The 13,576-nt window shown below is 39.2% G+C and overlaps 1 protein-coding gene across 1 annotated transcript in view; it reads left to right on the forward strand.

Annotated features, from left to right (window-relative positions):
- SNX2 (sorting nexin 2) overlaps positions 1-13,576 on the forward strand; it is a 63,228-nt gene that overhangs the window by 2,102 nt on the left and 47,550 nt on the right. The window contains exon 2 of the mRNA XM_048849388.2: positions 11,776-11,893. Coding sequence (XP_048705345.1) covers positions 11,776-11,893 — 118 coding nt within the window. The remainder of the gene's footprint in view (positions 1-11,775; positions 11,894-13,576) is intronic.

A 13,576-nucleotide genomic window follows, 5' to 3' on the forward strand; every position in this document is an offset into this window, starting at 1 on the left:
CATTGGAAGAAAGTGATTAGATGAAAAGAGCCTTATAAACATGAGTAGAGTAGAAGAAAAAGCCTTGATTTTTTTTATCGAGATTTTTTTAGAACTATTTATTAAAAGAATTACTAACTCATTTGAATTGACTAATTTAAAAAAAGTGTTCTTTTGAGGTTTCGGCAGAGAGTATGAAGTTACTTCTAATTAAATTTTCTGGGACTTTTGATTTTTTTCCTCTTATGTACGAGTAAATACTGTCTCTCTTATAACCTTCCAACCACACATACCCAATGTTCATATGTAAAATGTTTTATGATATGTCAGAAAAAGCCAGTTCATTTACAGGCAGCAGGGTTTTTTTTGCGGGGGGAGGGGGCGGGGGGAAACGACGTGTGTGGGATAATGGCTTCAGTTATAATTTTGACAAAGTTCAATTTTATATATAGTCTACAAAGTCCTGCTTAGTCTGAAACTAGATTTAAACTCTTTAGGGCAGCAGCTCTGTCTCTTTTTCTTTATTCTAAGGTACCTAATACACTTGATTGCTGTAAAATAATTAATAGGTCACACTCTTGGCCTAACAACCTGATAATATTGCTTTACATTAGCCTGCTGTATTAAGAGATTATGAAACTTGTGCTTTTAAATTCTGTGGCTCTAACAACTTTCATATTGTACCTGCTTTGGTAATATTTCTTAGACTCTTTAGGAGTGTTATTTTTAATAAAAAATAAAACAAAACCAACTTTGAGTGTCCTTCATAGTTGGTGGTTAACATTTATTGCACACTTACCAGCCAGAGACTGATATTGGGGAGAAAAGGGATGGAAGATGGTGGGTGGGAGGGCACACTGAAGTCCCAGGATAACTCCAATGAAGGTGAAAACATCCTCTTTCTTCATCGCTAATTGATGGGGAAGGGAGATATCCCAACTACCCGAGTGCTGACTATGGATCCTTCAGAGGTGGGGACTCCCTCTCTTGTTTTGGCTCCTAGATGTCTGTTGAACTTGACTCTCATCTCTTCACTCCTCTTCAGGCTGATCACAGGAGAGTTTTCCCACTCTTTATTTTTTCATCCCTTCCCTTTGCTTCTGGCTGGAAGAAGAGTAAACAACAATTTCTTTCTGCTGTTTCTTTTTAGTTTTTCTTGGTTTTTTTTGTTATTAAAATTTGCCTTTCCCTCTCTTAGCATAGTCTTTTGTTTCCCCTCACCTTTTGCTTTTTGTTGCCATTCGCATACCACAAGATCATGCCCTTCATTTTCTGTTTTCTGTTTGGTGGAAGTAAAGTCAAGAGAATGAATGAAAACTCTTTCAGATACCATGCTTCAAATTTAGATTTAAAATGTTTTAAAACGTCTGTGTATTTATTTAGTTTTACCCTGCAAAACAAACATTGTTAACTGAAATATGTTTTCTCCAGTGAATAATATTAACTTTTTACAAAGTGTAACACAAGAACATCACACTTAAAGAAAACTAAATGTAAGTAGTGTGAAAACTACTAGTTCAGGAAACTTTGCCTTACCCATATTACACCTTGTACATCTTGGTAAACAGCAATATTGACATGTAAAAATTCACTGTACTGACTTCAATCAACCTTTCAGTTTTTTTGTGTATATCACTGTATACTGTAGTATGTAAAGCATGTTAAGAACATAAAAACGGTCATACCGTGTCAGACCAAAGGTCCATCTAGCCCAGTATCCTGTCTTCTGACAGTGGCCAATGCCAGGTGCCCCAGAGGGAATGAACAGAACAGGTAACCATCAAGTGATCCATCCCTTGTCACCCCTTCCCACCTTCTAGCAAACAGAGGCTAGGGACACCATCCCTGCCCATCCTGGTGGTAGCCATTGATTGACCTATCCTCCATGAATTTATCTTGTTCTTTTTTGAAACCATTTGTGATCTTGGGCTTCAGAACATCCTCTGGCAAGGAGTTCTACTGTGCACTGTGTGGAAAAAATACTTCCTTTCGTTTGTTTTAAACCTGCTGCCTATTAATTTCATTTGGTGATCCCTACTTCTTGTGTTATGAGAAGGAGTAAATAACATTACTTTCTCCACACCAGCCATGATTTTATAGACCTCTCTCATATCCCCCCTTAGTTGTCTTTTTTTCTAAGCTGAAAAGTCCCAGTCTTATTAATCTCTCCTCATATGGCAGGCGCTCCATATTTCTAAGAATTTTTGTTGCTCTTTTCTGAACCGTTTCCAATTGCAATATATCTCTTTTGAGATGGGGTTACCACATCTGTACGCAGTATTCAAGATGTGGGCGTATCATGAATTTATATAGAGGCAATATGATATTTTCTGTCTTACTATCTATCCCTTTCTTAATTATTCCCAACATTCTGTTTGCTTTTTTTGACTGCCGCTGCACATTGAGTGGATGTTTTCAGAGAACTGTCCACAATGACTCCAAGATCTCTTTCTTGAATGGTAACAGCTAATTTAGATCCCATCATTTTATATGTATAGTTGGGATTATGTTTTCCAATGTGCATTACTTTGCATTTATCAGCATTAAATTTCATCTGCCATTTTGTTGCCTAGTCACCCAGTTTTGAGAGATCCTTTTGTAGACTGCCTGGGACTTAACTATCTTGAGTAGTTTTATATCATTTGCAAATTTTGCCACCTCACTGTTTACCCCTTTTTCCAGATCATTATTGTGACATGTTGAAGGAATATAAGGGGTTAAAGATTTTACATATTAACCTTATGATCTGTGTGCATAAAACTTTGTATATGGTTAAATTATAGGCTCTGTATTCATACTCTGTATCCAGAACATTTGGAGGTTTTTGAGGCTTGGTGAAAGGGTACGAAGCACCCTATTATTGGGGAGTGGGAGCTGAAGTTATTGGGGAGTGGGAGCTGAAGCACTCATATTTTATATGCTTGAAACTTCAAGCACCACATCACTGTTTAACTCTCTTAGCTATAAGTCTATTTGCTATAAGTATAAAGGTTAAGAAGCCAAATAGAGTAGAGCAGGGATTCTCAAACAGTTTCATAGTACTGGCTGCATCTTAATAAAAGATGGATTGCTTATTTCCCCTCTCACTCCTGGTCACAAACCATTCTTTTGGCAACTGCAGCAATTGCTTGCATGGAAAAGTAATATTAGGATTTTTGTTTTGTTAATTTCTTTATTGTTACAAATGTTTTGTTGTTGTTTTTTAAAAAGTGAATTGCTATCTGCCTCTGCTCTGTCTATCTCCCCTCCCATCTTTTCTGTTCCCTCTGTTTGGGGCCTCCAGAGCTCAGATATCCACACCCCTTCTCCCCAGAGCCGAGCCACGGAGCCCCCAGCCCAGACACCAGCACCTCCTGTCCCCGTGGAGCCCAATCACAGGGCAGATCCAGGCCCAGACACCAGCAGCCCAGAGCCTTTACTCCCGCCAACTTCTTTACTGTCCCGCTGGTGAACAGGGTGTGGTATGGCCTTGCCCTTCCTCACCCTTTGCCAGAGCTGGGTCTCCCAGGCCCTCTCCCATCCCTAGGAGAATGAGGATCAAAGAGCATGCAGCCTCCAGGCCAGTCAGGGTGGGTAGTCCGCTTACTGCGAGCTGGGCTCTGCAGAGTCCAGTGGCATCTAATGGTGGCAAGAAATTCTGCGGGGAAAACAAAAGAATTCTGTAAAATTCTGCATTCCACAGTGGCACAGAATTTCCCCTAGAGTAATATGCATGTGTGCATACACAACCCCCACGGAAGCAATTTTTGGGCCTTAGTTTTTCCCCCATGTAATCTTGCTCAGTTTTCTGATAATCTTCAAATCTCCCCACTCCATGACCCTACTAGTAGTTTATGCTGCTCCGAGACATCAGCTCCGCTTCTTTTGGGTATTCTGTCTGCTTTGCTTGATACTTACAGGAGCAAAATAAGCAAGAGATTGAACACTTTCTGTTCAATCTAGACAGAATAAGGAGTGGAATAGAGCAGGAATAACTGAATATGCCGAATAAGGGTGTGTGTGCAGCTTGGCTTATTAGTGAGGTTGAACAGTGTTGTGTCCCAGCTCCACTACATCCTTTCAATATTTGGTGATGATTGAGTTTTAGTCACTACTGTAGCTTCTGAAAAGTTCGGTGACTTGGCCTTTTTACTACCTTCATAATTATCAGGAATAACACCTGTCTTTCTGAAGGCAGTGTAATTCTAATTTGGGCTCATTTGTTTACAAAACTGCAATCTTATGTATTTGAAAGCTTCAAAATAACTGTTTTAGCCTACAAACCTTTATTTAGAAGTTTTAGTCCTCTGGTTAATAGGTGTTTGTTTTAAAGCTTTTTTTTTTTTTCTGTTAAATTACTTAGATATACTCTCAACTTGAACTCTAATTTAGCAGTCTTTTGTCTTGGAATTTATGTAATGTCTTTCAGACCAAAAGAACTCAAACAGCTTTACAGTTAGATACAACAGGAAATATGTAGATCCTTAACCCATCTTAAAATGCAACAGCATCTATGATGAACATTTCATCTGTCTAACAGTGTCTAATATACTGTCCATCAGTTTATAGACCAGAAAAGGAATTCATTACACAACTGAAATGAAGAATTTTTTGTAAATGTAATCAAATTTTGAATGTAATCAAATTGTTAATTCCTACTCGCTTTGTGAACAGAACCATGGGATATTTAACCAGCAGTGGCCAGTATATCCATTTTCTTTCTAGATACCATCTGTGCAGGATTATCACTCCTGCGTTTTATGCCTCCAGCACAAGCTATGTGGGTAATTCATTTAGTTCTACTGGTTTTTGTCCTTCTGAGATGGCTGTAGGCTTGCTTGAGAACTCTGCCTCACAGAACATGTTCCCGTTTGGATTCACTGGGATTTATGTATGATTAGCACTTCAGGCAACTTATATTTAGATTCCTAATTTTAGGCATCCAAACGTTGGGCTTTAGTACCTAATGTATAACGTTCCCATTTTACTTGGATAATGTGGCGGGTGCAATTTTAATGGGCATCTGTAACAGGGAAGTGACCATTAATCATATTAATAGTCCTGTCCCCATGCCAGCCTCTTTCCATATCTACATGCCTAATCTTACAAAGCCTCTGTTTTCTTGTTTTAATGTGGAACAGTCCTGATAAGGGATCTCAACCTGTATTAGGTCCTTGGGCAATGCACTTCACTTTCTGGTTTCATTTCTCATCTGTGTCCTATGTAACACTGTTGCTAGTGGGTGATATCATTGTAGCTGTTCACATCTTTCACTGGCTAGATTGCTACTGAAGGATCATACATAGGGTACAGTCACTGTGAGGCAGACAATACTGTCTCCCTTCATGATGGCTTACTTGCTGGTGTTTGGAGGAAATTGTGGCATAGATGAGAGCAACATGACTCTAACTCAAGCCATATAAGACGGTGATGTAGTAGATTGGGAGAAAACAGCTGGAAGATGGCAATAGCTACTTGGAGTTGTGTCTGCTCACCTTTCGTTAATCATATGCACAGTCTAGGGATAGTGTTCTAGGATGATCACATTGCAGCAATGTCCAGGCATGCTTTTTATCCTCCTGAGCAGAATATTGTAACTGTTTCATAAGAACATAAGACTGGCCATACTGGGTCAGACCAAAGGTCCATCCAGTTGAGTATCCTGTCTACCGACAGTGGCCAATGCCAGGTGCCTCAGAGGGAGTGAACCTAACAGGTAATGATCAAGTGATCTCTCTCCTGCGATCCGTCTCCACCCTCTGACAAACAGAGGCTAGGGACACCATTCCTTACCCATCCTGGCTAATAGCCATTAATGAACTTATCCTCCATGAACTTATCCAGTTCTCTTTTAAATCCTGTTATAGTCCTAGCCTTTACAACCTCCTCAGGCAAGGCGTTCCATAGGTTGACTGTGCACTGCGTGAAGAAGAACTTCCTTTTATTTGTTTTAAACCTGCTGCCCATTAATTTCATTTGATGGCCCCCTAGTTCTTATATTATGGGAACAATAACATAACTTTTCCTTATTCACTTTCTCCACGCCACTCATGATTTTATATACCTCTATCATATCCCCCCCACTTAGTCTCCTCTTTTCCAAGCTGAAAAGTCCTAGCCTCTTTCATCTCTCCTCATATGGGACCTGGTCCAAACCCCTAATCATTTTAGTTGCCCTTTTCTGAACCTTTTCTTATGCCAGTATATCTTTTTTGAGATGAGGAGAACACATCTGTATGCAGTATTGAAGATGTGAGCATACCATGGATTTATATAAGGGCAATAAAATATTTTCCATTTTATTCTCTATCCCTTTTTTAATGTTTCCCAACATCCCATTTGCCATTTTGACTGCTTCTGCACACTGCATGGATGTCTTCAGAGAACTATCCATGATGACTCCAAGATCTTTCTCCTGATTAGTTGTAGCTAAATTAGCCCTATCATATTGTATGTATAATTGGGGTTATTTTTTCCAGTGTGCATTACTTTACGTTTATCTACATTAAATTTAATTTGCCGTTTTGTGAGATCTTATTGACGTTCTTCACAGTCTGCGTTGGTCTTAACTATCTTGAGCAGTTTAGTATCATCTGCAAACTTTGCCACCTCACTGTTTACCCCTTTCTCCAGATCATTTATGAATAAGTTGAATAGGATTAGTCCTAGGACCGACCCTTGGGGCACACCACTAGTTACCCCTCTCCATTCTGAACATTTACCATTTATTCCTAACCTTTGTTCCCTGTCTTTTAAGCAGTTCTCAATCAATGAAAGGATCTTCCCTCTTATACCATGACAACTTAATTTACGTAAGAGCCTTTGGTGAGGGACCTTGTGAAAGGCTTTCTGGAAATCTAAGTATACGATGTCCACTGGATCCCACTGGAGTTCTTTATTTGGTAGCCTCTCTAATCTCCCTTAGCATTTCATCGTCACTATCACTGTCCTGGTCAGGTGGTCGATAATAGATCCCTACTGTTATATTCCTATTAGAGCATGGAATTACTATCCATAGAGATTCTATGAAACATGTGGATTCATTTAAGATTTTTATTTCATTTGATTCTACATTTTCTCTCACATTTTGTGCCACCCTTCTCCCCCTCCACCCCCGCCCGCCCGACCTGTTCTGTCCCTCCAATATATTTTGTTCCCTGGAATGATTGTGTCCCATTGATTGTCCTCAGTCCACCAGATTTCTGTGATGCCTATTATGTCAATATCCTCCTTTAACATGAGGCACTCTAGTTCACCCATCTTATTATTTAGACTTCTAGCAATTGTGTACAAGCACTTTAAAAACTTGTCACTGTTTATTTGTCTGCCCTTTTCTGATGTGTCAGATTCTTTATGGCTAGGCAGCAGTTCTGCGGAAAAGGACCTAGGGGTGACAGTGAATGAGAAGCTGGATATGAGTCAGCAGTGTGCCCTTGTTGCCAAGAAGGCCAATGGCATTTTGGGATGTATAAGTAGGGGCATAGCGAGCAGATCGAGGGACGTGATCGTTCCCCTCTATTCGACATTGGTGAGGCCTCATCTGGAGTACTGTGTCCAGTTTTGGGCCCCACACTACAAGAAGGATGTGGATAAATTGGAGAGAGTCCAGTGAAGGGCAACAAAAATGATTAGGTGTCTAGAACACATGACTTATGAGGAGAGGCTGAGGGAGCTGGGATTGTTTAGCCTGCAGAAGAGAAGAATGAGGGGGGATTTGATAGCTGCTTTCAACTACCTGAAAGGGGGTTCCAAAGAGGATGGCTCTAGACTGTTCTCAATGGTAGCAGATGACAGAACGAGGAGTAATGGTCTCAAGTTGCAGTGGGGGAGGTTTAGATTGGATATTAGGAAAAACTTTTTCACTATGAGGGTGGTGAAACACTGGAATGCGTTACCTAGGGAGGTGGTAGAATCTCCTTCCTTAGAGGTTTTTAAGGTCAGGCTTGACAAAGCCCTGGCTGGGATGATTTAACTGGGAATTGGTCCTGCTTCGAGCAGGGGGTTGGACTAGATGACCTTCTGGGGTCCCTTCCAACCCTGATATTCTATGATTCTATGAATGTTTCTCGTCTGATCTGACCCATAGTTTATCCTCTTCCATCCTCTCTTCCTGACTAAAACCTAGAGAATCTCTATCAATAGACTGTCCTCTAAGAGAAGTCTCTGTCCGATCCACGTGCGCCTCTGCAGCAATCAGCTTTCCGCTTGGTTGTGGAGCTTGCTGCTGTGATCTGTGTCCGTCACCTTGAGACTGGATTATAGCAATTTGCTCTGTGGGCTACATCTTAAATCTATCTAAATTTAAGCAGGTTATTAGATGAAATACCAGTGTGTTAAACAGTGCCTTTAAATGGCAGTGCTATTCATCCAGAGTGCTTGATTGAGCAATACTGGCTACCTTATGGTTTCTGGGTGGAGTTTTAGGTAGTAGTGGTTTTGACCTATTCTTAAACTGCTTGGGACTTGCCTAAGTGGGAGACCATGTCTCCCCTGGCACTGCTGCCACTCTTGCAATCATAAGAGACCCTGAGCTTGATTTCTCCCTCATAAAAAGTAGGGGTGCTGATGGCAGAACTTCCTCTGTAAGGGCCCCTTCCTGTGGAAGTCCTCAGCTTCCCAAGGTTTTAAATAGCTCTGATTTGTAACCCTTCTTGTTTCAGGGGCATTGGTGAACAGAAGAGGCTGTTGAAGGTGGGATTTGTCTCGTAGGAAAGTGTAATGGAGGATTTAAAAGTTGTGATCAAATTATGTTTGGTAGGGTTAAAGTACCAAATGCTGCTGCTTTAGCCAGCTTTTACTTCATTTTTCCATGCTTTTGTTTTTAAATGTATGTCATGCGTGTCCTTTACCAAAATACATGCATAAACATGGTGACTACATGGTTACATGCTATATAGTTACTAAACTCCACTGTTTGTATTCAGTCTCTACAGCAATCTTGCTCTGATTTTTACAGATCTGAATTTGCTTTTGAGTCATGGGAGTTCAAACTTTCTCCCCACTTACTTCGGTCTGTCCCTTAAGTTGTCAAATCAATTAACTGTTTCTGGTTCTTTGGCATTTGCCTTCATTTTATACCTGTTTTTAAGTTAATGTTTTTTCCCCTTTGTTACAGTCCTCTGAGTTGCTTACTCTCCAAGAGTAAAAATTCTGTTTAGTGTCTTTTAAGAAGAGACAACTATTTGCTTCTTCTGTTTCTTTGAATATATCTTGCAGGATTGTAACCAACCTACCTATCTCTGATTTGGGAGGTTAAAATCGGTTATGCTGTGGGTACTCTGTTTCTTCACTGCTATGAAAGTAGTGCTTCTCTAACATCTCTGATTCTCAGCCAGGAGTACATGTACCCCTGGGGGTACGCAGAGGTCTTCCAGGGGCCACATCAACTCATCTAGATATTTACCTGGTTTTACAACAGGCTACATAAAAAGCAGTAGCGAAATCAGTACAAACTAAAATTTCATACAGACACTGACTTGTTTTATACTGCTCTACATATTATACACTGGTTTCAGAGTAGCAGCCGTGTTAGTCTGTATTTGCAAAAAGAAAAGGAGTACTTGTGGCACCTTAGAGACTAACAAATTTATTTGAGCATAAGCTTTCAAGAATGCATCCGATGAAGTGAGCTGTAGCTCACGAAAGCTGATGCTCAAATAAATTTGTTAGTCTCTAAGGTACCACAAGTACTCGTTTTCTTTATACTATACACTGAAATTTAAGCACAGTATTTATATTCCAATCCATTTATTTTATAATTATATGGTAAAAATGAGAAAGTAAGCAATTTTTCAGTAATAGTGTCCTGTGACACTTTTGTATTTTTATGTCTGATTTTGTAAGCAAGAAGTTTTTAAGTGAGGTGAAACTTGGGAGTACGCAAAACAAATCAGTCTCCTGAAAGGGGTACATTAGTCTGGAGAGGTTGAGGGCCACTGGTCTACATTATTCCAGAGCTTGCCCTGGCCCCTTGAGAAGCCTATAATTGGGAGGATTTCTACTCCCACCCTAAGCTCCATCTTCTGTGCTGTGCTGCCTGGAGACTCGGCACAGAACCCCAACCTATGTGGGTTTTTCCTATATTCTTGGAGGTTAGGGGAGCTCTTGCTTCATGCTTGTAAGGAACTGGCTAGAATGTTTTTTGGTAGCTGGGGCAGAGAAGGGTGTCCTTTGAAGAACTCAAAGTTGAAAAAGGTGCCACAAGTACTCCTTTTCTTTATGTGAATACAGACTAACACGGCTGTTACTCTGAAACCTGTCAAAGTTGAAATATACCCAACAAAGCAGTGTTCTTGAACCAGTTTAAGATTTGGCCCTCCAAGCCAAAGATAAGAGGTAGGGAATTTCCCGCATGACTTGTATTGGAGGCATGAGACCCAGTTGAGAATCCTGCAAGATACTATCTCCAGAGAAGGCTGTAACACGAATCAATTAACTTTCTCTTATGCCCTATCTGCAAATAATATCACTTAAAATGGGTAAGACTCTACTTTGCTGCAAGGCTTTATTGTTCAAAGTCTTGGCTACTGGCATAAAGTCTTGCTATTTTGCGTCATTCTGTCATCAAATTCTTTTTTCTTTATCCAAGATCTTTGTGATATAGATTCAGTATATGACTGTTCTTGTTGTAAAGACACTGTATGTTCTATAGGATGCTTGTCTTAACTTCGACTTAAAAAATCCCCTCATAAGTACTGTAGGATTCCTATGCAGTAAACTAAAAAATCGAAGGCAGCTTTAGTTTAACTTGAAATGATGGACACATTTTATTGAGTTAAATGAACATGCATATTAGTTTCAAACAAAAAATGCTATATTGATTGTGTGTTGTTTTAGCGGAAATGTCTAGCAAATCAGAATTGTGATAATTCAGGGTGATGTCAGCTTTGAAGCTAAATGATTGCCTAAACACCTTTTGAGATGAGTGGGGACAATTTGTACCATGCTTGCAGTCTGTTACTCAGGCTTTTTAAAATGAAAACTTGGATACTAGAGTGCGGTTCTTCAGCAAAAGGTGAATTTTGTAGCTGTGGAAGAACTGGGGCCTGGTTGCAGCACTGAAGCTGGATTGCTTTCTTGTTTGTCCCAGCTAACATGTGAACACTAATCCTGTGACTTGTTTGATACTTTAGTATATGCCTCAGAATGGAAAATAAGTTAGATAGGTAACAGCAGATTTAAAATGCTGCTTGTCTCTGTGAGGCAGGCTTAACTTCCATGGCAACACGGTTTGACACTTTACAGTTTGCAGAATAAAAATACTAATGGAGTTAACTCATTCCTTTACTCTTTGTAAAAACTGATTTGGAACCTTAAAAGGCAGACTTTATTTTGTAGACATTTTTGTACATCTTGGACAACTGTTCAGATGGTTTAAATTGCAGTTTGTTTTGGACATAAATTTACAAAAAGGAACTGATTGCAGCAGTCTGAGGAACTAGACTCAAACATTTCAATGTTGAAGATGGTAGATAAACTTATTCTAGATTTGTCTACAGCAGCTCTTGGCTCTATCCTATTAACTATATAAAACATATTTATTAACTTATGGAAATGCATATCATGAAGAGGAAAAGGTGAAATTTTTTAAAGTCCATAAAGAATAAGTGAAAAGAATTGGTGACTAATTCATTTCCTTTGATCATTGTTATCCCAGTAGGAGTAGGAAATGGAAATAGCTAACATGGTTTCCTTTCCATGTTGTTGTTGCTGCTTTCTCTGCTTGTGTTGAAAGACTATCGTGGCAATGTATAAAAATGATTATAACAGATAACTGTACCAGTTCTTTGCCTCCTAACTGTTTGTTCCTTTTAACAGTCAAGCCCATCGTCTCCGGAACCAGCCAGTCTTCCTGCAGAAGACATCAGCACAAACTCAAATGGTCCAAAGCCTGCAGAAATCGTACTAGATGATGACAGGGAAGACCTTTTTGCTGGTAATTTTCTCTTCTTTTTTTCTTAAAGTATAGAGTTCACATGGACACTTACACTTTTGCATTTAGGGTATTCTGTAAACTTTATTCCTTTTTCTTTCAAAAGTTTTGTTAGCTGTCTAGTTGTGAGGAAACGTGAAGTAGTTAAACTTGTAATGCTGACCTTGAATTTAAAATGCGTATGTCTTAATATGATAAAATATTATCTGGCTCTCTAAAACAATGATTCTCTCCCACTCCCCTTCAGCAAATGCTTTTTGAAGAAAAACTTTTAACAGTTGGTCTATCCTTTTGATATTTGGATTCTCTTCCTTGGCCACTGTTGTCAGTCATTGTTTTGGTTACTCATCTACATTATCATTACAATGCTGTGTGAACTTCTGGGAATACTGCTTTTTTAAGATTATTGATAACTGCAGTAAAAATTTCAATTTAGTTAAATTGTTTGGCCTGTGTCCTGTTTAGTGCATTGTGATTACCTGATGACATTTTAATGTAAAATGTTACGTTACTAAATATTGTACTCCGGCTCAAACTAAGCCATCCTAATTAATTGTTTTTAATGATTGAATCATAGATTTAGCTTGTATAGAACACATAATGTTGTCTACACATAAAATTAACAATGGGTTGGAAACACTTTCTTCCCACATTTACCACCTGATTAATCATCTACTGCTAAACGAGTAAAATTGTCTCAAGTAACTATCAAATGGAAATGGCAACTTGATACTGTAGTGAAATTTGTGATAGCTACCATGGATATCTTTCCTTAGTACCTATTCTGAAATGAGAATATTTTCACAAGGTTTATAATATGGAGATATATTTCATATAATAAAGCAGATTTCCCAGTTTCAAGTGAAATAGGAATTGTCACATGGGATCAGAACAAGATATGTCTAGTCTTCCTGCACATTGATGTTCTCCATCCATCGTTCATAATATGTCACGTGCTCCACAGCATCATACTATGCACCAGAAGTGCATACCTAACTACGACTGTAACTATAATACATCTACAAACTATGATAAACTTCTTCATTTATCTTGTCAAATATCCATTGTCTATCCTCCAAAAATCAAATAAAATATACATTGTACAGTTTTCAGAGTAGCAGCCGTGTTAGTCTGTATCCGCAAAAAGAAAAGGAGTACTTGTGGCACCTTAGAGACAATTCACCAATCAAGAAAATTGCATGTTTGTTTGGCCATCTATACATACAGCAGGCTGTATATTTTCAAATAAATACACTAACCTGCTCCTCCAATTCAGTGCCATTTTCTCATAGTCCTAGCTTAAACTATATGTTTTGGTGTGGAATGTGTTGCTCAAGGTGTCATGATGTGTATGCTAGATGGAGTATAGCAGTGTGCAGGAAGTAAATTGGATGTAGATTACATAAAATAATTATTGCCTTATTGCTTGTTTCTTTGCCTTTTTGTATTGTGAGTCTCAGCTTTGCGAAAAGAGCCCTTGTCCCTCCTTGAAACTTTTTTATCGACTGGAAAATTGGCCCATTCAACCCAGTCAGAGGTCTTTTCATTTTCTAAGGATATGGGGGGGGGGGGCAGGCGGGGTGTATAGAAGGTTAGTTTTTTATGTGGGGGGCAGAGTGGGGGATGTGTTTGAATGGATCACATTCAGTCTTCTGAGACTGTTTGCCAAGACCTTTAATATAGAGA

Source organism: Caretta caretta, chromosome 5, assembly GCF_965140235.1.
Source record: "Caretta caretta isolate rCarCar2 chromosome 5, rCarCar1.hap1, whole genome shotgun sequence".
In the NCBI taxonomy this organism is placed as follows: Eukaryota; Metazoa; Chordata; order Testudines; family Cheloniidae; genus Caretta; species Caretta caretta.